General features: G+C 38.8%; 2 protein-coding genes across 7 annotated transcripts in view; one reads left to right on the forward strand and one right to left on the reverse strand.

Annotated features, from left to right (window-relative positions):
• Window positions 1-7,314: 7,314 nt before the first annotated feature.
• Window positions 7,315-10,188, reverse strand: Jrkl (JRK like). The gene has a single exon (XM_050162196.1). It carries the CDS (start codon window positions 9,746-9,748, stop codon window positions 8,174-8,176), a length of 1,575 nt encoding a protein of 524 aa, XP_050018153.1. The 5' UTR covers window positions 9,749-10,188; the 3' UTR covers window positions 7,315-8,173.
• A 129-nt stretch (window positions 10,189-10,317) lies between these two features.
• Window positions 10,318-24,697, forward strand: part of Ccdc82 (coiled-coil domain containing 82) — a 28,609-nt gene continuing 14,229 nt past the window's right edge. The window contains exons 1-6 of one of the 6 annotated variants that reach the window (XM_050162197.1): window positions 10,318-10,422; window positions 10,729-10,873; window positions 12,525-12,606; window positions 15,403-16,124; window positions 16,561-16,753; window positions 21,879-21,971. In XM_050162197.1, coding sequence (XP_050018154.1) covers window positions 15,417-16,124; window positions 16,561-16,753; window positions 21,879-21,971 — 994 coding nt within the window. In that variant the 5' untranslated portion in view covers window positions 10,318-10,422; window positions 10,729-10,873; window positions 12,525-12,606; window positions 15,403-15,416. The other 5 variants (XM_050162199.1, XM_050162200.1, XM_050162198.1 and 2 more) reach the window with 5 other exon arrangements.

Consider the following 24,697-nt stretch of genomic DNA (forward strand, 5'->3'; position numbering starts at 1 on the left):
TCCAGGTCTAGTAAGGTGAGCATCCACGAAACTGCCTAGGCTCCCACGAAACCAATAGGTCCAGTAGAATCAAAAACCCGTTGCCATTGTTCTTGAGGTCTCAGTAGTCCTCCTTGTCCGCTATGTTCAGCGAGACCAGTTTTGACCCAGGCTTTTTCAGACCCAGGCCAGCTGGCCTTGGTGAGTTCCCAATCCCCATTGTCTCAGTGTATGGGTGCACCCCTCCCGGTCATATTTTACAGTCTTAGCTAACAAAATATATTGACTAATCCCACTTTCAAATTTGTAGAATAATGAATTGGAAATGTTTTATTTTAAAAGTAATGAAGAGGCCTGGGGAGATGGCTCAGAGATTGAGAGCACTGACTGATGTATCATATGACCCAAGTTCAAATTCCATTACCTATATGACAGCTCACACTTGTCTGTACCTCCAAGATCTGACACCCTCACACAGACATACATGCAGGCAAAACATCAATGCACATAAAATAAAAATAAGTAATTTTTTTAAGTAATAAAGAATAGGATGATGAGCTGACCCAATAGATTCAGTACTTGCCATGAAAATCTAACAAACAGTTCCATCCCCAGAACCTACACAGAGGTAGGAAAGAAAGACTCCAAAACTTGTCTTCTGAACACAGACACACAGACACACACACAAATAAAAGAGGAAGGATGAAACAGGAAATACATATCAGTAAACTGAATAAGGAAGGAAGAACAGTTTCTACACATAGTTGTTAAAGACCATTATTACTGAGTATTTTAAGTCCCTTAAATGATATGAATCGTTTAATTGTAAGCAGCTTTGAAATATTTTTTAAATTTTACTTCTGGTAGTAAAAAGCAAGGACTGAAATGATGATCTATCTGCTGCTGGGGTCTTCGAAGTCAACTTAAGCCTGCTTGTTCACACTGCATTTAGCAGGGACAGCAATCTTCATAAATGTAAAATAGCCCTCAAAGTAAGGATTGAAATCCCAGTTACAGTTACATATGGTTTTAACGTGTGTCAGTACTTCTCTGCTTTAATTTTGTAAAAGAAAATAAATTTGGCTTAACAACAATAACAAAAAGGCATTTACATGAACATACTGAAGATAAAGAAATCAATCTGCCTTGTTCACAAATGACAGCAGTTTACATAGGACATTTCAAAGAATTGATAAAAAAATAGTAACTATTAGAAGTAGTGCTTGATTGATGATACTAAGTGGCAAGATATGTCAATATTCAAAATTTAATTATTTTCATATATTTTAGAAATGGTTTGAATTTAAAAGTTGAAACAAAGTACTGAAGAAAGAAAAAAAAAACACTAAACAGCATGCAGTACCATGGGCTCATCTGCAGCACCAGCAAAATTAAAATAAATCTAGCAAAGAGTCTGCAAGGCCATAAGAGAAAACTGTAAAACCACAAGCTAGAAACCAAGGCTTTAAACAGAAAAGAGTTAGATATCCATATTTGTAAGAAAACTGTCTACTCTCCCCAGCCTGAGATGAAGTTTTAAGATCTCATCTATGAGTTCTAACATACTCTTGTCACCACCCCCCAGTGCTGGGGGAGGGGTAGGAGACAGAACATGACATTTCCTCAGGGAAGTGGGGGCTGTAAGACCTACAAGTCAGAGTACGTACATAGCTTCTGTTATGCCCAAATCCGCGAAGTCCCCTAAACACCAGCAAGGAGATTGAATCCTGTATGTAAAAGCAAAGAGCTTTTATTTTATGCAAGTTTGCTAACTCGGCTTCTCCACATGTCCAATGTATTGGAATAAACTGAGAGCCCCAAGCTCAGTTAGTATTGGGTTTTTATAGTAGCAATGGTGGGAGTAAGGGATTTCTGAGGTTCAGGACCCTTGATTGGCTGACATTTGTTTAGTGGTGTCCTGGTGAGTGTGTGCTGGCAGGTGATCCTATTAACAGCAGATGGAATGTTAGGTATTTATTTCCTTTGGATGGCCTGTTCTTGGGTGATGCTTGGGTAATCTCAGCTTGTGGTTCTTTCTGCAACCAGGTATTGCTTCAGGGTAAACTACTGAGACTCAGGCCTCTATTAAACCTATTGATGGCTGAGTCCTACTCTGGCAGGTGATCCTTTGGGTGATCTGTTCATTATCATGGCTGCCTCCTACAGCTTCCTTGTTACTTTATACAGACTCTTGATTTAATGCTACATCAATGGATGGAACACATTATTCTCTTTCCTGTATTGTCTATTCTGATAACCTTCAAAGTTATCGGGTGGTTCTCAAAGATGCTACATAAAGATACCTGGGAATTTAAAACCAAACAAAACAATCACCAACAAAAACAACAACATAGTAATCCTAGATAAAATTATTTTAGATTAAATAATTACTCTGTGAGGACTCATATGGATAATTCTTAAAAGACCTATGGGGTTTTCAATGAGAATAATTGTTCTCGGTTTCAGAAAGGGATAATTACTTGCCAAAATGTTTATTTTCCTCTACTATTATATGAAACTGTCCCTGCACAGCAGCTGGCTACCTGCAGAGTCATTCCCATCATCCCAGGCCATTCCTAGCCCACACAACTGCTGAGACAAGTAAGGCACTAGAGGGAGGCCTGGAGACTTGCCTCATTTATGTGAGATCCTAGAGTCAATCCTCGATTCTGGGGAAAAAGAAGCTACTAGGTATTCTCATAGTCTCTTTTACCATGTGCTCACTTCATACAGAGGAGCCGGATGGGAATTCAGCTTCACTTAAAAGTCACACTCTGGCCAAACTTTACAAGAGAGAAATGAACTAACTGTGGTAAGCTTCTAACATGCTTGCTTCATTAATCCAAATAAAGGAATTAGCATCTTGAAGTGCAGTGCTACCATGAGAAAAACCTATTATTATTGAGTACAAAATTAGAAAAAAAAATGGACACTCCAGAAATAACCACCAGATGGTGGGAAGAGGGAAGTGATTTTTATCAGATATCATTTTTGGAAACTTGGAAATTAGACCATGTGCCTAGGGAAAGTAGTTCTGAGACAGGACCACTGAGAGCCCTTTGGGACACTTGGCAGTGCTGGAAGAACTATTTGTTTAGTCTCACTGCAGCAGAGAACAGGTGGTTAGCAGGGCTCAGAAACGTTGCTAGAAGTCATATAGCATACAGCATCACCTCCCACAGCTAGACTACCACTGAGGTTAAGAAGGTCCATCTAGGGGCTGGAGCAATGGCTCAGTGGGCAAGCATGAGGAGCCAAGTTCAGATCCCCAGCAGCCATGAAAAAGCCCAGTATGGTGGCCTATGCCTATAGCCCCAGTGCTGGAAGTCAGAGCAGAAGGATCCCAGGGCCTCATTGGCCAGCCGGGCTTCCACAAGTACAGGCAAAGACGAGTGCGGCCCACCATACTCACGAACACACACACACACACACACACACACACACACACACACACACACGTTCTACTGTAAAGGAAGTGACTGGCAAGAGGCAGAAAATTAATGTTTGTTGTTTCTTCTCGTGTTTGGCAAATGCCTGAAGAAAGGAAAAAGGTGAACCCAGCAAATAGCCACAAATGAAAAAAGGAATAGAAAATGTTCCAGATACTTGGGAGCTTTTATAGGTCTCATAAATAATCCTCTAGAGGACAAAAGGAGGAAGGAAATCTGACAGAAAATGAAAGGCTTAGCATGGACTTTCAATTAAACAAACCAATTTATCCCCATGGCTAAGATAACACTAAGATTTTTTTTTCATTCTTCAAGTATTTTTTGCCTCCTGTACACTAGGCAACTATCCATGGAAATACTATGAGACCTGAGACTCAGATAACATCAAGGATAGCTCAGATGTTCATTTCTTCCTTCTAGCAGAATAACCCTGTGTTTCTCATACCAGAATTACTTTTTCATTTATACACCTTCAACATGTAAGATTTTGTTCCCCATCGCTTCCTCTCTGCTGCAATTTTCTGAATACACACACTCAGTCATACACCACATATCTTAGAACATACCTTACATGCAGATGCAATAGTTAATTGACAATTATATATTCACTAACATAATATTCCATAAAGCACTGATCCCATGGTGCTTGATCTTTAGACATCAATGGCCCAGGACTAAAAGACAAAAGAAAAAAAAACACTCCGTGGCAATTCTTAAATAATTTTCACAGTAGGAGTGAGTGAGGAAACTAAGTGCCAGCTCCCACTCTTCTCCCAGCTTCTAATTGCACGTGGCTGACCCTGACTTTAACAAGAACAGAAGGACATCTCTTAGGAGTATAGTTGGTCTTAAAAGTGTGAAGTTTTGATCTTGGGATTCAGGTATCACCAAGACTCCTACTTCTCAGCTGAAGGTCTACATCTGAACTTTTGAAGATGGAGTGACTGGGTCACATGGAAAGATAAAATCACCCAGGAGGAACAAAAACCAGTATCTCAAAGCAGAGAGTGTACAGAATAAAAAACCATCCTGAAATGAATAAGCAAAATTTGATTTTCTTTACACAGTGAATGTCACACTATGTAAACAATGTCAGCTGTTTTGCGTGAATTCACATAGAACCAGATTTTCCATTCAAATGTGTTACCTTTTCATTCTGATTTTATGACTCTTAAATAACAACCTCTTCTCTTTTATATACATATTTTGGAAAGGTTTTTGCTATTTTTGTGTATGTGTTTGTGCCTGAGTTTCTCTGTGTTGTGTGCACACCTCTGGGTCCCCTACAACTGTTGTTGGAGGCAGTCATGGGCCACCATGTGAATCCTCTACAATAGCAGTGCTCTAAACTGCTAAGTCATCTCTCCAGCCCCTATTACACTATCTTAAACCCAAAGACCTGTCAGTTTGTGCACAGTCAAGAGATTTTGATTTACTAGATTTATGCACAAAGAATTTTATTTTTCTCACTGCCATTCTCCCGGTTCCCCATAAAGCTCAAATAAAGTAACCCTCTCATTTCTCATACAACCTCTCAAAATAAATCCATTCTCCTGGAGTTTCTGGCCCTGAGACATGTGAGTTCTGTGCTGCAAACTCTATAGAGTGCTCAGTCGACATGTGTCATTAGAAAGAGAAAGTGCTTGTGTCTGATCTTTAAGAGGCAGTCAAATGGCATCTTGACTGAAGCAATGTGAACAGGAATGGGAACTAAGAACTCATAACTTTGGGAGTAGGTATCGTGCTCAAATAACTTTTAAAATCATCTATCAAATGGCAAACTATCGATCAAAGAAATTTAATTTGGCACTGATTTAAAATCCCTATAGGACCAAGCAGAACGAATCAGAAACTCCAGATCTGGAAATGTACATCATGGAAAATGCAGGTCACCACAGGCCATATTCCCTTGTACCTTTCCTTCTTGTCCTTTAACAACCTCTACTCTTTCCACTACACTCTGTTTGGATAAGTGTATCCATACTTGCTCACATGCCTTTAGTAATGTGTCAAGGTAATCGCAGGAGGTAAAAATGAAACTCAGTCAGTACCATCTTTGTAAGCACTGGATCAAAACTTCCAGAGTCTGACCTTGTGGCATATTCTTACACATTTAAGCATAGTAAAACTTTGGAAGAATGTTTCCTCATGACAAACATCACAACAAAGTTTTAGCTATAGCTACAAAGGAACCCCCTAGCAAAGTAGCAAAGCACCTGTGACCTTGGCAATAAGAATGAGTTCTATTGGCTGATAGACAGAGGTCAAGGCTAGGGCCTACAAGAAGGATCTGAGAAAAGCATAAGGATAGATTATATTGATAGAGGATGCAAAGTACATGGGGCCTCTTTCATAAGAATGTGTTCTCTTCACTGCAGGAGTAGGGCCTGAACAATGCTCAGGAAATTGGGGGCATTCGGGTGGAGGCTGGCTCCTGGTAGGACTGCAAAGCCTCACCAGGATGTTTGAGCACTTCCACTCTGGCATTCCAGGTGACCAGGCATCAGTGACAAGCCAGGTTTCTCTAATGCCTGCTTGAAGCTGTGCTTCCTACAGAGTTGATTTTCAGTATCTCTGACATAGAAAGACTTCCATGATGATATTAGGATGGCTCTCCTATTTTCAACTTCAGTCTGCACACAAACTGCTCATTTTGCCAATACTGGCTTTAACTAGGTTGGAGTGAGAAAGGATTCTCACTGAGCATTGTGACCTAGAAACCAAAGCAGACAATCCAAGTATCAAACGCTATGACTGTATAAAAAGGTTAACAGCAGTACAAACAGAGAGGAAGACAAACTCATGAAAAGGACAAAGGAAAGGCAACAGCTACCACCAATGCACAGGGAACAGGTTAGAAAACTCACATATGTGTGGCAAGTGAGAGAGAGGTTGTAAATGATAAATACTGAAGACTGGGAAAGAGTAAGAGTTTAGTCTAAATTGATTAGGAAAAAAAAACTATATAGGCTTTTGGAGTCAAACACATGAGCTTAAATGCTTGGCTGGCATAAGAGACAACCATAAGAATTTCCATCTAATTCATAATTCAGAGGACTAAATAATAAAAGTTCACAACTTAGAACAATATTCAAGAATAGGTAACTTAAAATTAAGCATTCTGGACCAATACAGAACTGCTAACTTACCAGTGTGTAAATTTCAGACAGCAAACAGCTGCTAACTGTAGAAGAGCAGTTTCCCAGCCTAGAGATAATCACAGGATTCAAGGACACAGTGAATCTTTTACACATATTTTAAACCAAACAGCTCAACAGTAGGCATGATTTGACCACTAGGTGGCATCACGACAGCTGCATTTCACATTTAAAGAACAAAACAAGAAGGAAAAAAAAAAAAACTAAGTAAATCCAGAAAAAGAACCAATATCATGTGTAAATGGAGACTGCTTGTTTGTTTCCCGGCCACCCAGACCCAAATGATCACACAGAAACTATATTAATTACAATGCTGTTTGGTCGATGGCTCAGTATTCCTAACTAACTCTTACATCTTAAATTAACCCATTTCCATTACTCTGTGCATCACCACAAGGCTGTGGCTTACTGTTAATGTTCCAAAGTGTCCTTCTCCTTCGGCAGCTATATGGCATCCCCTTGACTCTGCCTATTCTATCTCTGTTCTGATTTCCCACCTGGCTTTACTCTGCTAAGCCATTGGCTCAAACAGATAAAAGCAACACATATATAGGACATCCCACATCAATCATGGATACACAGAATTTAAAAAGAATTGTCAAAACTCTTAGAACAAACTAAAGAATTCCTTTATGTGTTAAAAGAATTCTTATCTTGAGCACTTCCTAGTTATTTGTGCTTTCTTCAAAAAATAGACTACAAACATGATTTATCTAAAATAAAAACTTTATTTTTATATCGAATAAAATCAGTCAAGTAAGACAAAATTTTCAAGTTATAGATATTTCTAAATATTCAGTAAAAAAAATTAAATTTCAAATTTCAGATGTTTTCCAAATATTTATGGTAGTTCATATTATTACATGTAATTAAAAACACTTATGGAAATTAGGTAAATAAATAATTCTATTCTGTTATCCAACTCAAAATAAAAAATCTTTTTCTTTGTATAAATAAATCTAGTTCCCAAAATTTTAACACCTAGTTTCCTCCAAATGAAGAGATGAAAATTTCTCTTATAAGCCACCTTCCCAGTTTCTCTCAATTACTTCTTACATATAATTCATTTCCAGGATTACCTTTTCCATCAACAAAAACATAAGAAAACAGAAATATGACTCTAAGTTATTTTTATAATTCATAGATTATTTCCACCATCATTATTGAACTTCATTTTTAAATTATTACATATCATCCTGAAATCTAGCAATTTAATTCTCAACCTATACAAATACAAAAGCCAGATAACCACTTAAGATCATTATTACAAGAAAAGATTTCTATTGCAGCCCTCAATTCAAGCAAAAGAATTAGGGAAAGTGCTCAGTTATCTATCTTTTAAAGCTAGAACCTGTAGGATATGCCACCCTTAGATCACTGACTTACAGAAGCAAATATGAATATACCATTTATAGCTACACAGAAGTGGTTGTTTTTACAAGGAGATAAGACACATAATCCTCAAACCACTTCAGTTACATTTTTGTATGTATATTATAGGACTGTTTGACATGAAGAAAATTAAAGCCACATTTCAAAGTGCCACACAAATACAATTATCACAACAATGATAAAATTCAAATGCTGCTATTGACTTGAGTTTGTCATCTTCTGTTTATTTCTGATGGTGGCTCTAAGTTTACGTATTACCAGTCTGTCAGGTAGAATCATGTCACCTTGTTGTTCTAGATAATCTAGTAAGTTCTCAGTCCACTGGAGAGCATCTGCATGATTTATATGTTTTTCTGGAATCAGTTCAATCCCTTCCTCATCATTTTCACTGGATTCATCTGTCTGACCCTGGGCTCGTCTGATGATTTCACTGTCAGTTAACACTTCATAACCTGGCTCAGTACTGTCAATCTCAAGCCACTTTTCCATATTTTCAGGAGTCACATTTTCCAGTCCTTTGGTATGCTGTAAAATGGTGGCCACAGTAGCCCCAGAAATATCTTCTTCATCAAAGTCCAAGCTCTCTTTTTCTTCTATGGCAGGAAGAATCTGTTTCCAAGCTCTGCTAATGGTAGTTGGCTTTACTAAGTTCCAAGCCATTGCTATTTCGTAAAGTGCATCCAACAGAGTCAGTTTCTTCCAGAATGATTTCAGGTCGTTGCCTTCTTCGAGATTGTTCTGGAGAAGACCTGCGCGATAGTTTCTTTTCATGGTTGCTATGACTCCCTGATCCAAGGGCTGAATCGATGAAGCTACATTAGGTGGTAAGTATTTTGCAAATATTTGGCCATCATCTGACCTCAGGACATTTTCGTTTGGATGTGTTGGGGAATTATCCAGCAGGAGCACGGCCTTTTCCTGCAAGCCTTTAGATCTTAAGTACTCTCGAACCTGAGGCACAAAAATCTTATCGAACCATTGCCGGAAAATGGAGAGATCCATCCATGCACCTTTCTGGCTGAAGTAAGAGACAGGCAGGTTTAGGGTGTCAGTCTCCTTGAAGGAGCGAGGTTTCTTTGCTTTGCCCACAACACAAAGTTTAAGTTTGTGTAAGCCTGTTGCGTTGGTACAACACAGAACAGTGACTCTTTCTTCCAATGAGCTGTGCCCCGGGACAGTGCATTTACCTTTAACTACTGCAGTCCTGGAAGGTAGGCACTTCCAAAAGAGTCCAGTCTCATCTGCATTGTAGATCTGCTCGGGCTGCAAATTCTCACGTTCGATAAAATTTCTAAAGTTGTTACAAAAATCTTCCACAGCAGTCTCATCTCCATTTAATCTCTCATTTCTAATATTGATCTCTCTAATGCTGTGCCTCTGCTTGAAGCGGGTTAACCAACCAGCAGAAGGGTTAAAATCACCATCCATTCCCAGAGCATAGAAAAAGAACTCTGCCCGTTTGGCACAAATTGGTCCGGATACGGGATTCCCTTTCGCTCGCTGCTGATTGAACCATTCTAACATTGCTCTGTCTAGTTCCTCATACATGGATGGCTTCATAGATTTTCTCTTAGCCAGAAGACTTGTGGAATCAGAGCTGCTTGCATAAGTTATAATCTTTTCCTTATTCTTTCTTATGTCCCTAACTGTTGTTTCACCAATTCCATAGATCACCGCCAACTGCTTGGAAGAGCCTCCATCTTCGAGTTTCTTTATTATGTCAAGTTTATCTTTAATAGTCAACACCACGCGCTTCCGCTTCCCTGACATGGCGAGGTCTGGCACCCGCTCACACTGCTGCAATCCTTACTGAGACTTAAAGAGTCTTGAGCACTCGACCCCTTCGCTTCCGCCGCTGAAGCGAACGCGAGGCTGGGCTGGCAAGGGCAAGGCCGGTGACGGGAAATCTGCGGGCCGAGGAGGAGGCGGAGGCGGCCTCTCTTCCCCGCGGATAACCGGGCCGGCAGGTCCCGCAGTTCCCGCTCCAGCCCGGGGCGCCCAGGCCCCGGATGCAGGCCCTCCGCTGACCCTGCCACGCCCCGGAGCCGGCGCAGGGCGGAAGAAGCGGGCTGCCCTCACCCAGGCATCCGGGCCTCCGTCTCCTCCACCCGCAGCCGCTCGGGAGCTCGACCCCGCACTCCCACCGCAGCGGCTCCCCAACTGGGGCGACGCGGCCGCTCCTCCCTCCGCGCGCGCTCCCGGAAGCCGCGCCCCAGCTCGCGCGCTGCGGCCCCGCGCCTGTCCCGCCTGGAGGAGGGACTTCCGGCTCCTCCCGGAAGCGGGGGGCCGTGGCGCCAAGGGAATCTGGGCGGGGGCGGAGGCAGGGGCGGGGACGGGGGCGGGGGCGGAGGCGGGGCGGCAGCTGGGCGGGGACAGAGGCGGAAGCGAAGGCGGAGGCGGGGACAGAAGCGAAAGCGAAGGCGGAGGCGGTGGCGTTTTGAAAGGTGAGCGCTAGAGGGTGGTTCCCTGCAGGCTCCTGGCGGGAATTCTCCGCTCTGGTCACGGTCGCCTCCCGCAGAGCCCAGGCGGAGTGTCGCGGCGCAGAGGGCACCTGCCATCCCTTAGCTGTGCGTCACGGACGCGGGAAGGGGCGCGTCGTGAGATCGCAGCCGTCCACGGGTGTCTGTGAGAGCGCGGGGGTTTTCTCAACCCCGTACCTGGCTGTGCGCAGCTCCTCCTGGGAGCACTCTCCTCAGCACACACTCCCAGTCAGAGTGCACAGACCTTGTTCCCGGTCCCTGTCTCTGCAGACCCCTCTCTGGATACACAGCCCTCGGGGAGTCTTGTGAAGCCCGGGCAGCGGTTCCTGTCTTCTGACAGTAGCCACCGCTCTGTTTTTGGAGGCCTGCGCACCTGCTTCCTGTATCTGGGGAATTAGTCCCGCCAGAAAGCCAGGTTGGTAATCATGACTGTGACCCTGGTGTTCACACCTCAAAGGAATTTTTTCTTCTCTCAGACATTCATCCTTGCTGGGTTCAGGGAGGCACAGTCCCTGGGACAGATGCTAGTGAATGATCTAGTTATCCTGGATGCCAGGCTGGCAGGACCCTCTCTACGAGATTGGGAAGTATTGAACTGTGATGTCAAATGGAAGGCCTTGGCTTGCATCTTAATAGCTTTACTTCATCATTTCCTTTTTCCTGTTGTGCTATGCTGCCCTCTTTCCTGCCAATGGGAGGACGATGATAGATTGATTCAGACCCATGTGACAGAAACTTAGCAGAACCGTGCATGCGGCCCTCACATCTTTTCTTGTGCTGGTTTGATTTCCATGTCCCTAGTAATTTCATAAGATTGTGAACTCCTTGTGAGCAGAGGCTGCATTTATTTCTTCTAGTGGCACCACTGCTCCAGAACATGTGCTGGCGTTTTGATAAATGTTAATACCTTTCTTTAGCTTGTAATATTTCCTCTCCAAACCACCATATAAAAAAACATAAAAGAGAGTTGATATTCTGCAGATTTCACAAATTAATCCCTTTTGGCAGGATTTCCAAAAGTAGCATAGCCTTTGCATTTCAAATCAGAGATAAGTACCTGTCCTCTGCCTACATTGTTTGTAGAGCAAGTAGGTGACTTCGGTATGAGATTGTTCTTGAGTATGAATTAACCTCAAATTCTAAAAGAACATATTTCTCCTGATGGGACCTTCACGTGTCATCAACAGTACCTGCTTTTACCTGTAAACTTACTTTGAAAGAACACATCCTTTGACAGACATCCCAGTTAATATGTTCATCTTCCATGACAACCATAAAGCACATGATAGTATTAACTTCATTCACTTATTTGATGCTTTCTGGTGGGGTCTTTGTTTTTCTCCTTGTCTAAAAGTAAGATATATTGATAAAATTCTCATTTGAAGTATTTAATTCCGCATAAACAAAACTTTCACCTATTTGCATGGGTTCTGTTGCAGGTGAATTCTAAACATGGAGCTGTCTTACCCATTAACTTGGCTTTATTTTCTCATTTGACTCCCCTGGGTCACTCCCCTGTTCCCTCTGACGATCTTCCCTCCCAGATAATTTAGTAAAGCTGTCCTTAATTTAAAAAGAAGAGCTAACCACATTCAAAAATCTCCCTTTTGATAGCAGGTTTATTTTTACCTTATTGATAGAAATGACAATTTTGAAATAGACAGGAGCCCTGGCAAATGTGTAGTTTGCCAAATGAAACTTAATTTAAATAAAATATATCTTCAAAAAGGTCAAAGTCTTCATTTTTCCATAGGAATTTTTGCTTTGGACCTTACCAAAAGCTCCATAAATTTTGTGATTGATGTCATCAATAAAATGTGGAGGAAAGTCTGCAGCCTTCCATCTCTTGTATATTTTTTTTCCTTATTTAATGGATAATTTTCAAAAATTTCTGACTTAAGCCATGTGCACTTAAATTTAGTTAGGTAATCTTAGAAAAGCATGTTTGTTAGCTTTTACCGTGGTGGTGGTGGTTGTTTTCTGAAACTAAGATTTAGCATGACTAAGAAATAAACTATTACTTCTACGTGTTAGTTCTTACTACGTGTATTACAATATGCTACCAGCAGTCACTGTTTACCACTGGACGGGCATCAGGAGACCTGTTTTCTAACCCTGCTGTGTCACTGACGAGTTCTGTGATCTTTGGTAAGTCATCTAAACTCTATGTACTTGGCTTTAATATTTGTATATGATGATAATAGTATCTTCTTTGGAAGATCATTGACAGGATTTAAAAATAAAGATGAAAGGATACTGATCAATTTTAAATATAGATGATTTCTTTTATACCTTCATTATGCAGAGTCACATGTCTTAATAATAGTCTTAATTAGTGGTCCTAATCATTTCTGCTGTTGTCCTGCAATCGCCCATTGTAAGATAAATGTCCTTTGAGAGTGCTGTAGTTTTACAGCAGCAGTCTGGTGTGTGTGGACCTGCTGTGTGGACTAAACTAAAGTCATCGTTCACGTGGACACTTCTTACTGTCCATTTTTACTTTCATCTACCTATTGAAACCATGTTTGTCTTTTTATTGACGAGTTTTTCATTATTTCTCCCAATTCAAACCAGTTTCCTAGAAAATCTTATGATTGTGTAATACACATATGCTAAGTTGGCTTATGAAAATTTATATGTGCTTACAAATACCTTACTATATAACTTCAAAACATAAGTTGCCTAGTTATTCTAGTGTTTAATAAAAAAAAATCTTTTCAAAACTATTGGAGAAATTAGATGGACATACTGTAAAGTGGTGAAGTATGCAAAAGGTATGCTTTGAAGAATAATCTAGGGTTTTTAAGGTAACTTTCAGTATATATCTTTATTGTTTTTCTCTTTGTTGGCTTCAGTATAACACTTATGTAGATTATAACCAACTGTAGTTCAAATAAACCATTTGGTTTACTAATTGGCATTTGATGCTATCACTGTCAAATTAATTATATACTATCAAAAAGTTACAATCAGCCGATGCTATCTACACAGGTCATGTTTTGGTGTATAATCTAATAATTTATGTTGTTCTGATTTTATATGAGAAGTTACCATATAGGAAGGCATACTGCCTTATAGTCATATAAGAATTAGTATACTTAATTTATTCTTTCCCCCTCCAAGTAATAATTTTGGAACACTATGAATGGTCCAGTATTGACAACATTGCTTAAAATTATTTTGGATTTGTAGTTTTGATACAACCTTTATAGTTAGTCACACATTTTTTAATATTTTCAATGATAGTTAATCTTTATCTTATAAATATTTATTTTCTCTAAGCTTCTAACAATCTCTTCGAACTGAGGCAAATAAAGTGGGTGTTTGAAGCTGATGTTTGGCATATAAAACATAAGCAGTGTGATTATTTTTGTAATCTTGGATTAATTTTTAAGGTTACTGTTATATATAGAAAGACCAGAAATATTGTGTGCTATTGTAGAATATTTTAATTTCCATAAGCTTTTACACATGTACTATGAGGTCATATTACCTTATGATTCTACTTCTGTTCCTTGGCGACCACAGAAGCACATATGAGTTACTAAGTTTCTGTGTGTCTTCCCTGTCAGTAATTTAGTACATGCCTGTGATAAATTTAGTGGAAAATATTTTATAAAATCACAAAGGGACAGCTGTGATTTCTCCTCCCTGTACCATGCTCTGCTTTACCACGAAGCTTCTCTTCCTGCAGACTTCTCACTTGACTACATTATTGGACATTTAGTGAGTTTTGCTGAGTTGTTCTGTAGTTTCTAAGAGCAGTATAACCCCATCTCTACTTCACAAAGGAGTGTAGCAGCCACAATCTTAGCAGATAGGCTCACTCTCCGCATTGTATTGTATCTCTTTTTATATCAATTACTAAATTAATACTTTGTTCATGTAACATGGCTGAGCCTTTAAATTTCATGTTATTTCTGTTCCAAATCAAGTCCTTCTTTGCCTGAGGATGGATTGTCTTTGTAATTCAGTGTATGCATGTTGAACACATATATGCAATGTATGTGAGTTTGATTGACAGTGCAGGTGTATATGGACACCAAGATGGATGTAGAGATATCGTTTTTGATTATTTCTCGCAATATTATTGTTACTATTATTGTTGTTATTATCACTGTTATTTGAAACAAGATTTTCACTAAACCTAGAACTTGTCATTTGAGTGAACTAGCCGGCTAAGCAGCTACCCCGGCATTTCACTTGTCTCTGTCCTGTTGGACATCCAATGCTGGGTTTGCTGTGCACCGAACCAGCTAGTTTTTAATGTGGGTGATGAAGATTCCAGCCCAGATCCTAATGCTTTCATTACAGCAGTTTGCCTGTTAAGCCATCTCGCAGCCCTGTCTTTATAATTCCATCATTGTTTTCTATTCTTGTCTCCCTTTTTTCGTGACAGAAGCTATTTATCCCTTTTTAGTAACACCTATTTACTAAGTGTGTCATGTTCTTTATCAGTGCCAGAGTTTTGCCCATACTATATTTACTTATCGGAAATTACTTTTTCATTATTTCTTTACAAATCAAGCAGGTTCTTGAAAATTTTGCCTAATCAACTCTGTTCATAATGGTCTTTGGTGAATTAATTGCCACACTAATCTTTCTGCACATTTCTATCACATTTATGTTTATCATTTAATATTGACCACCTTGAGTTTTTCTTAATTATGTTTGCATGTTTAATTAAGTTTTATACAATTTTCTAAAAGGACACAGGACTATGATTTTCTTGTATATTTTTTCAGCACAATATAGCATAATTAAGAATATGTGTTAAAAAATAGTTTATGAATTATTTGTACATTGTTCTGTGTTTTTTTTGCTAAAATATCTCATGTGATTTGCCTTTGTGAGTCATTTAATGAAGCTAAATTGATGTGTGCCGTGTTTTCATTGCTATAATATGGTTGTCATTGTTATGTTCCCAATAACTTTATTTTGTAGACGCTTAAGTGAAAATGGTACATGTTAGAAGACCTGAAACAAGGAGAAATTCTAAAAGCCAAGTACCTGAGCAAAAATCTCGAGTTGATTGGCGTCGGACTAAAAGAAGTATCTCAAAGCTTTTTGATAGTGATGACGAGCTTGATAGTGATGAGGAACTTGAACTTGATAGTGATGAGGAACTTGAACTTGATAGTGATGAAGAGCTTGAGAGTAGCAAGAAGCCTGGTATTAATGAAATACCAGAGAAGGAAACAGAGCTTAAATTAATCAAAGTTGAAAGTGAGGGAAACAGCAGTAAGCCTCTTAGAAACACCGACAACAGTTCAACAGAGGAAGAAAAAATGATCACAAGTGAGCATAATGACTTGGCAGATGATGAAAATCACTCAGGTCAAGAGGAGGATGGTGCCAGCAAGCACAGCAAACAAGTCACAGAGGAGGATGTGGAAGATGAGTGCATCAAGCCAGGAAAAAGAAAGAGGCTGTCTTCTGTAATGTACGACAGTGATGAGAGCGATGACAGTGACGTCCCCGTTAGGAAAGCAGGTGCTAAACGTCCACCCAGGGTGGTCGAAGAAGAGTCTTCTTCATTGGAGATGGAAGGAGAAACCCCTGAAAATTCAATGGCTGCTCAAAAGCGAGAACACCACCAGAAGCTAAAGGAACTCTCAGAAAGAGCACGCCAGAGACAAAGACGCAATAGTGGTAGAGGTTTTGAGGTGTGTTTTATTTTGTTGGTTTATTGTTGTTAAAATTTTACTTGAAAATCATTTAGTTGTTTTTTACAGATATTAAAGTACAGAATCTATTCTTTTTCCAATGTTAGAATTTTTAAATAAACATCCTTGAATATTGTACTATTATATTTAGTAATAATAATTTATTGTGAGCCTCACTCTCTTTTAAAAATATTGAAGGACTATTTGTTGTTCTGTATGGTCTTTCCCATTCTTAATTACTCATATTCTTAATGTTTATTTTAAACATTTCACATCACCAAAGTGTACAGTTCTTCCATTTCAAAAGCTCAATATTTAGCTGTAAAATATGTGTTTAATTGTATGGATCTTTTTTGCCTTCAGATTTAAGTTTATACCTATCCTGGCTTTTTTAAAGCCATAATATTTACTGAAGCATTTATTTTCATTTAATTAGGACTCTGAAAAGGAATCTTGTTCAAGTACTGATGAAGATGTGGATGAGGATGCTTACAGAGATGGAAATGAAGATGGCTATGTGATTGATGACTTTGTAGTGCAAGATGAGGAAGGGGATGAAGAGAGTAAAAGTCAACAAGGAGAAAGTTTGACTACATCACAGCTGAAATTAGTAAAACAGAATTCACTTTGTAAGTTAAATATGAAGACAATTGTGTCTTTTTCACATCATTATATAAAGCATCAAAGCCTATTAATATCATCTTCTGAATCATTGGTAAAGAGCTATGAGTTTGGATATTTTAAATTTGACAGTAAAAGTTTCTTCCATTGGTTTCAAGAATTCATTGCCCTCTTAAATACTGTTAACCCCAGCAAACAGCCATCTGTTTTCATCAGGCTAACTTTGTCAGTATTTATCACTGTAAATACAATCAAAAACACATTTATTAAAATAACATTAGAAAATTTACTATATTGACAAAAACATTGTATAGAAAATAGCTATTTTCCAAAATAGGAGACTGGCCTTGTTCTGTTCTTTGAAATCACTTTGAAGATGTCTTTCTAAATTTGCATGTGTGTGCCTGTGTGAGTTTATGTGCACAATAGGCATGCATGCACACATGTCCCCGCAGAAGCAAAGGGCACTGGGTTCCCTGGCATTAAAATTAAAGGCAGTTGTAAGTCTCCTGATGTGGGTGCTGGGAGCCGGACCCAGTCCTCTGCAAGACTAGTAAGCTTTGTTAACCACTTAACTACCTCTCTTGCCTTGTTAGATATATTTAATGTGATCTTACTAAACGGAAGCTGGATTCTTATATCTTATATCTATAATATGTTTTGTTGAACATGAAACAGTTTACCACTGATATATAGCTGAAAATGGAAAGATCATTTTTGTAGTATTTCCAAAATAATTATATATATATATATATATATATATTCCCATCAGATAAAGTTAATACACAAAAATCCAACACATGATACTTCTCTGAAGGATAGTTGCAATGTGGAAACTGAAACCATGTAAATGGATTTTAAATACTCATAGCCATTGGCAATCTTGCATTTTATTCAATATTTAATCCATGCATGATTTTATAAGAGGACATTGGTCATTTGGAAAATACTGGTTTGCTGGGTTATATAGCTACTTCATATCTTCACATGTATCACTGTGTTTTTTATCAGTATCTGTTGATACCATGATTTCATCGGAATATTCCTATACTATTTAGACGCTATCACATGCACAGTTACTAATTGCAAGTTTTTCAGAATTGTGATTTTTACTTAAAATCTTTACTTATTGGCAACAAACATAGCAAATTATACTTACAGCGACAGGCTCATATTGTTCTTTCTTGAGAAAACATTTGACAAAAATTGAATATTTAGTTTGTCATTTTTTCTTTCAAGTGAAAGTGGTTGTTTCATGACAGATGAAGCTTTGCCTTAGTTATGGTGGCTGCATGAGAGATTTCTCCTCAGAACCACCATTCTGTTTTGTATGCAGTATAAGTGCATTCTATAGGGTACTAAAAGACTTGTTCATTACAGTAAAGATTAATGACATCAAGGGTATTCCTAAAAGGCTATAGTGTTTATCACTGTGCCTCCCTGTGGTGACTGCCATCACTGTCGTCCGGTGCCAGTGCTGTGCTTTTTGTGAATGGGTAGCTGTTTTGCCAGTTGTACTTTTGCACAATCAATGAAAATGTCAGAAAAATATACTGCTTTAGTATCGATAATTGTATGGCTCTTACTGTATCTTTAATAGATGATGGACAATATACTTATTCTAAAACTGGCTTTTATCTAAAGCTGGTTTTTATCAAGCTTTTTGAATCTTCACACAAACAATGAAGCCTACCAAAAACAGGAAATTTTCTTTTGTTGTGTGTATGTAATTAATAGAATTTTAAATCAGAAAATTTGAAAATGTGGAGTACATTTAAATATACATATCGGATCCCTATAATTTTGCATAAATTTAAGGATTGTTTTCATGGTGATTTACAGTACATAGAAACATGTTCATATATTAAAGAATACATTCTTCCTAAATATTATCTTAGGAAAGTCATATTTACTAAAATCAAGTAATAGCAGTTTGACTTTTATTCCACAATTTGTAATGATACAGTAGGTTGAAGAATGATTCATGCCAGGTGGTGATGGTGTACAACTTTTAATCCTAGCTCTTGGGAGGCAGAGGCCGGTGGATCTCTGTCAGTTTGAGGCCAACCTGGTCTACAGAACTAGTTCCAGGACAGGCTCCAAAGCTACAGAGAAACCTGCCTCACATAAACCAATAACAACAACAAAAAAGAGAATGATTCATAGTTCAAGAAACTTAACAAATTAAGGGAAAAAACAAGACATTTCCAAGTTAATCTCTAACTTTCTAATAACAACACTTGGGCATTTGCATCAAAAGAATACTTAAATAAGAGACATACCATCGTAATGGTTTCTTTATCCAGACTGTGTTAGATATGTGCAAATCCAGTATGTGTAAACTACTACTAATTCCTTCTCTGCCTACTCCCCTCTGCTTACTTTATTTTAATGGCAGTTTGGGAATTAGAGAATTGTCGATGGAAATTAGAGTTGCTGCGTACTCCCACACCGGCGCAGTTTCTCTATTACTGACCTCTTAGACCACTTTGATACTTCTGTTACAATTGATGAGCCTATATTGATCCATTATCACTAATTCATAGTTCACATTAGAGCCCTCTCTTTGTTGTGTACCTTTCATGCATGTTGACAACTGTCTAATGACGCCCATCAGCATAGTGCGAGTCCCTAAATTATTCATGTTGTGGTTTACTGTTCTCCACACACGTGTGTATTTGAATACTTACTTGCTGCAGTGACACTGTTTGGGAAGTTAAGAAGACTTTAGATGTTGGGACATGTTGGAAGAAGTGTGTTTCCAAGGATCAGACCTTAGGAATCACAGCTCAAGCCCTGCTTCTGGCTTCTGTCACACACTTTCTTGCTCTCATTTTCTTTTCAGTGCTTCACTGTGATATAAGCAGCCTCATGCCTCTGCTGATGCAACTGTAAGCTGTTCTTGCTGCCATGGTCTGTACCCTGAAATAATTAGCCAAAATAAATCTTTCCTTTTTTGGGTTACTTCTTGTCTGGTATTTAATTAGAACGATGTGAAAAGTAGTAAGTGTACATTTCCACTGATGTATTTGTTTTTGTCTCCATAGTTTTAATGTCACACATTAATTTCGGAATGTCACACAGTTAAAAAACAAACAGCGCATGTAACTTTCGCCATGGTCTCTTCACCTAACTGTTTGTCTTGAGAGTTTCCCCATGGCTAACCCAGTTGCCATAGCTCACCTAGTTTTGTTCCCGAGTAAAAATTATTGTATGGATTTGCCACAGTATATGCACTCACCTATTGCAAAGCATCTTGGTTGCTTCCATGTTTTGGCAATTATGAATAAAACTAATATAAACATTTGTGTTCAGGATTTTCTGTGGACATAAGACTGTATCCCACTTGAATAAGTTACAGGGAGCTTTGAGTTTACTTTTAATATTAAATATCGCTGCCTCAAGAGTTTGTATTTCACTTTCTATGTAATTATTTTGTATCTTCTATAGTTGGAGTAATCTTACTCACCAAGTTGTGTTTCTTAAGTAGTAATATTCTTGTTCTTCCTTTCTTGATTTGACATATTCTATGAGTCACTATTCTAACTTTTTTTTTCTTGTTTACTGTGGAAGTGCAGAGGCTCCTGATAAAGACGGTCTCGGGATAACCTCTGTTCACTAACATATTCTTCATTTGTGTTAACCCAGTGTTGCTTTGTGCTTTGCCCACTGGCCACTCTCACTTCTTGATTAACGCCTCTTTAGTAGCTTCTACACTATCACTCTCTCCTGCCTCTCCTAATGTTACACTAGTCTCCCATTTGTCGTTCAGCTTCTATAGATTCCAGGATTTCATCATCAAGTGCCTTCATTTTGCTTGTACTTAGGGCAGTTTCCCATCACTTTAACCCAGAATATAGACAAAAGTTCCCAAATATTTTACTTCAGACAAGATTTCTCCTGAGGCAAAGGTCCAAATTTTCATCATCTCAGTGGATATGTTTATCTGAGTATCTTTTAGATATCTCTAGCTCAGTAAGTAGAAAACTGAGATATTGTCAAGGAGTTGAGGTAGTAGATCAGCTGTTGTTAGGAAGGTGAGAAAATTTTATACATTATCAGAACTGGACATCAAAAAGAATTTTTTAGTATATGTAAAAGTAAACCCCAATGAAATAAGCATCTGACTGCTGGAAGAAAAGGCTAGACAGTTGGCAACTTTCTCTCTTGTATTCTTACTCATTTTGTTTTCATTCTTTTTATTTCAATTAAGATAGGAAGTTACAATGTCACCTAGGCTGTCTTGAACTCACTGTATAGCCCTGCTTGATTTTAAACCAATGGTAATCATCCTGTTTTGGATCTCCAGAGTTTCAAGGATTGCAGTCCTTAGCTACCTCTCCTAGTGCTTAAGGCTTTGTGGCATTTCAGTTGAGTGGGTGATTAAAATAAACATAGTGTCAGAATATTCCTACATTTTATGGACTGCAATAAATGCCAATCATGTTCAGTAAGATTTGAAGAAAAAAAATCTATTGCATTTTCTTAATGGTTGAACTTTATCCCAAAGTGGTTGAGTTTAAACTTTTCCCCAACATTTCTGTAAATAATTCCCAGAAGAGCTTTCCCTTAATATAGTTTGCAAAGTCTTAGATGGTGTTTGGATGAATTTTTAACTCAAAATTATATGCCAGCTTTATTTTATACCTGAGTTGAAAGTCTAGCCAGAGGTAAATTCTTTGGAAGTATTACTGTATTTTACTTTCCCATTAGATGCTTCTGATTTGTACGTGCATGCGCGCGTGCGTGCGTGCGTGCGTGTGTGTGTGTGTGTGTGTGTGTGTGTGTGTGTGTACAGTCTTCTATCCTCTAATGACACAATTGGTGCTTTTGGAATTTTCAATAATAGGCTCTCTAAAGTCTAAGGATCAGTACAAATTACTTGTGTTCATATTTAAACTTTAGCTCCTCCATGGAAAGAATAGAGACTGCAGTTTCCATGAAGCCTAGAAACCCTACAGCCCTTTTTAGCAATAGAAGTACAACAGCCTCTCCATGCTCAATGCATTTTATCAGATACAGGGTGAACAAACTTTGTAGGACCTGTAACCAGTTTCCTAGCGTTGGAAGGGGGCCAGTTGCAGTCACAGAGTAGCTTTGCCTGCTATATCCTAATAATTACTTTAATTTCAGATTCTTTTTACGACCACTATACTCACTTTGAAACAGTTGTGAAGGCTCTTCTGATCAATGCTATCGATGGATCTTTTCTAGAAACCTTGTATGGTAAGTTTATAGTATCACAGGAACATCAGATTCGTATCTTTTGTGGTTTGAAATTAATCAAAAAACAACTAGATAGTATAATATATGAAATAAAATTAGTGTGTACTTCTTGTGAAAATAAAAGAATGCATAGTTGGACAAGAAGAGAAGCTAATGTCCATTTGATAGATGAGAAAGAGAGAGGGGAAAGAAGGGAGACAGATAAAGAGAGAGTGTCTAAGGTAGGGTTTCTATCACTGAGGTAAATCACCATGATCAGAAGCAACTTGTGTAGTAGGAGGAGCAGGCTGTGTCCCATGGCCCAGCTAGCTTAGCCCCGAAATAATTACACAGAAACTGTATTCATTTAAACACTGCCTGGCCCATTAGCTCTAGCCCCTTGTTGGCCAACTCTCACATCTTGATTAACTCATTTCTATTAATCTGTGTTCACCATGAGGTCATAGCTTACAGGCATGAGTCTAACCAGCATCAATCTTGGGCAGGAGAAGCATGGCATCTGCCACACTTCCCTTCTTCCCAGCATTCTGTTCTGTCTACTCCGCCCTCTTAAGGGCTGCCCTATCAAAAGGCCAATGCAGTATCTTTATTCAACCAATGAAAGCAACACACAAACAGAAGAAATCTACACCAACTTAGATTAGAAAGAGTGTGTTTCAGCTCACAACTCTCAGGTCACGCTGTATCACTGAGGGGTCAGGACAGGAACCTGGAGTCAGAAGCTAAAGCAGAGCCAAGGAAGAGTGCTGAGAATTGACTTACTGGCCCTAACTTGTTTAGTCAGCTTTCTTAGTCACTCTGAGACTACTACCTGTCTAGCGGTTGCACTACCTACTATGGACTGGGTCCTCACACATCAGTCACTACGAAATTGTACTACAGATTTGCCTAGGCACATCTTATAAAGGAATCTCAGTTGAGAGTTGCTGTTCCCAGATGTCTCAAGTTGACATCTATCTAGGACAGAATGATAAACAATAATATAACATATATAATATATGCATTGTTATAATATGCATATATGTGTATATATGAAATATATGTATATGTTATAGATATACACATAGATATATATGAAGATTGGACAGATTGGTCAAATAATACAGTAAAGTATCTTTTAAACAAAAACATGAATAAGGTGAATGTATTAGTTTGCTTTATATTTTATATATCAGTATATAAAAAACACTGATCAAAAGCAATTTAAGAAATAAAGATTTATTTGGCTTATGTATACTCGGTCACAGTTCATTGTGGGAAGCCAAAGCAAGAACTTGGAGGCAGGAAGTAAAACAAAGGACACAGAAGAATGCTGCTTACTTGATTCCTTCCTATGACTTGCTTAGCCTGCTTTCTTGTATAATACTGGACTACCTGCCCAGGGGTGGTACTATCTACAGTGAACTAGGCCTTCCCACTTTCATTATTAACCAAAAAATGCTCTACAAATTTACCTATAGTTAGTCTGATGGAAGTATTTCTTCAATTGAGTTTCCCTCTCCTAACATATGGTCTAAGTTTGTGTCAAGTAGACAAACACCAACCAGGACAATTCACCTCTTATCAGTCTGACACACCAACACATTACTATTACACTATAATCCTTCCTTTCTTGTTTATTTACAATATCTCATATTTATATCAATATACAATATAGAATACATTCCAACTTATAAAAGCTCCAGTCTTTACCAATTCAAACACTATTTAAACTATTGTCTTTTCACTTCTTTCTTTTTCTTTTTATTCTTGAGACTGGGTTTCTCTGTGTATCCTTGGCTGGGCTGGAACTTACTCTGTAGACCAGGCTGGCCTTGAACTCAAAGATCCACCTGCTTCTGTCTCTTGAGTGTTGGGATTAAAGGTGTATGCCACCACCACATGACAAGTTCAGTCTTTTTTTTAAACATCAAAAGTTTCTGTTGAAGATTAAAGCCTCTCTGCAACTCAAAAGTCTCTCAACTGTGGACTCTTATAGTCAAAATCAAAAGACAAGTTAAATAGTTTCTTTTTCCAAGACAGAAAAACAAGGGAATATTCACAACCAAATCAAAGCAGAACCCATCAGTGTGAAGCTCAGTGTCAGACTTCCGGACTCATTCCCAGTCTTCTGGGCTTTAGATGGCTTGAACAGCCATCCAAAACACACACAGCTTGTCTCTTAAGCTCAGACTTGTTCTACTTTACACTTGATGTTCTTGGAGGTCCATCTCATAGTATTGTCATCTCCAATATGCTGGGAACTCTGCAGTAACAAGGCTGTACTTTTGCCAATAGCCTCTCCTGGGCTCTCTTGAGGGAGTTTTTATTCTACCACATGGTGCCAAGCCTCAGCAGCTCTCCATGACCCTTCATGCGTTTTATAACTAGTACCACCTGTGTGAGTCTTGCACATTACCAAGTTTGGCTACCCACACAAGGTACTCTTGGCCCCCTTTGGACCACATCTTCTGTGTGCTGACCCTGAGGAAACACTTCCCAGAAGATTACACCTCAGTGATGCTGGTCTCTTCAGACCCAGCTGACCAGTACCACAGATTCTTAATTCAAAGCATTATTCAGATGGCCTCAGTAGAGTCTGTACTTGGACTGAAACTTCACAAACCAGGTCTCCATTTCTACACTGTTCTCAGCCTTCTTATCTTTCAGGTTCCCATAGAACAGCCCATTAAGCTGTGAGTACTCAATGGCTTATGCAGCCCAAAGTTGAAAACATATTCATAACC

Source organism: Alexandromys fortis, unplaced genomic scaffold (genome assembly GCF_014885135.2).
Source record: "Alexandromys fortis isolate MF-2015 unplaced genomic scaffold, M_Fortis_MF-2015_v1.1 scaffold_112, whole genome shotgun sequence".
NCBI lineage: Eukaryota > Metazoa > Chordata > Mammalia > Rodentia > Cricetidae > Alexandromys > Alexandromys fortis.

What these genes read in the sequence shown, in the direction of transcription:
- Jrkl (XM_050162196.1), bottom strand. Translation starts at nt 9,748, where the DNA reads ATGTCAGGGAAGCGGAAGCGCGTGGTGTTGACTATTAAAGATAAACTT.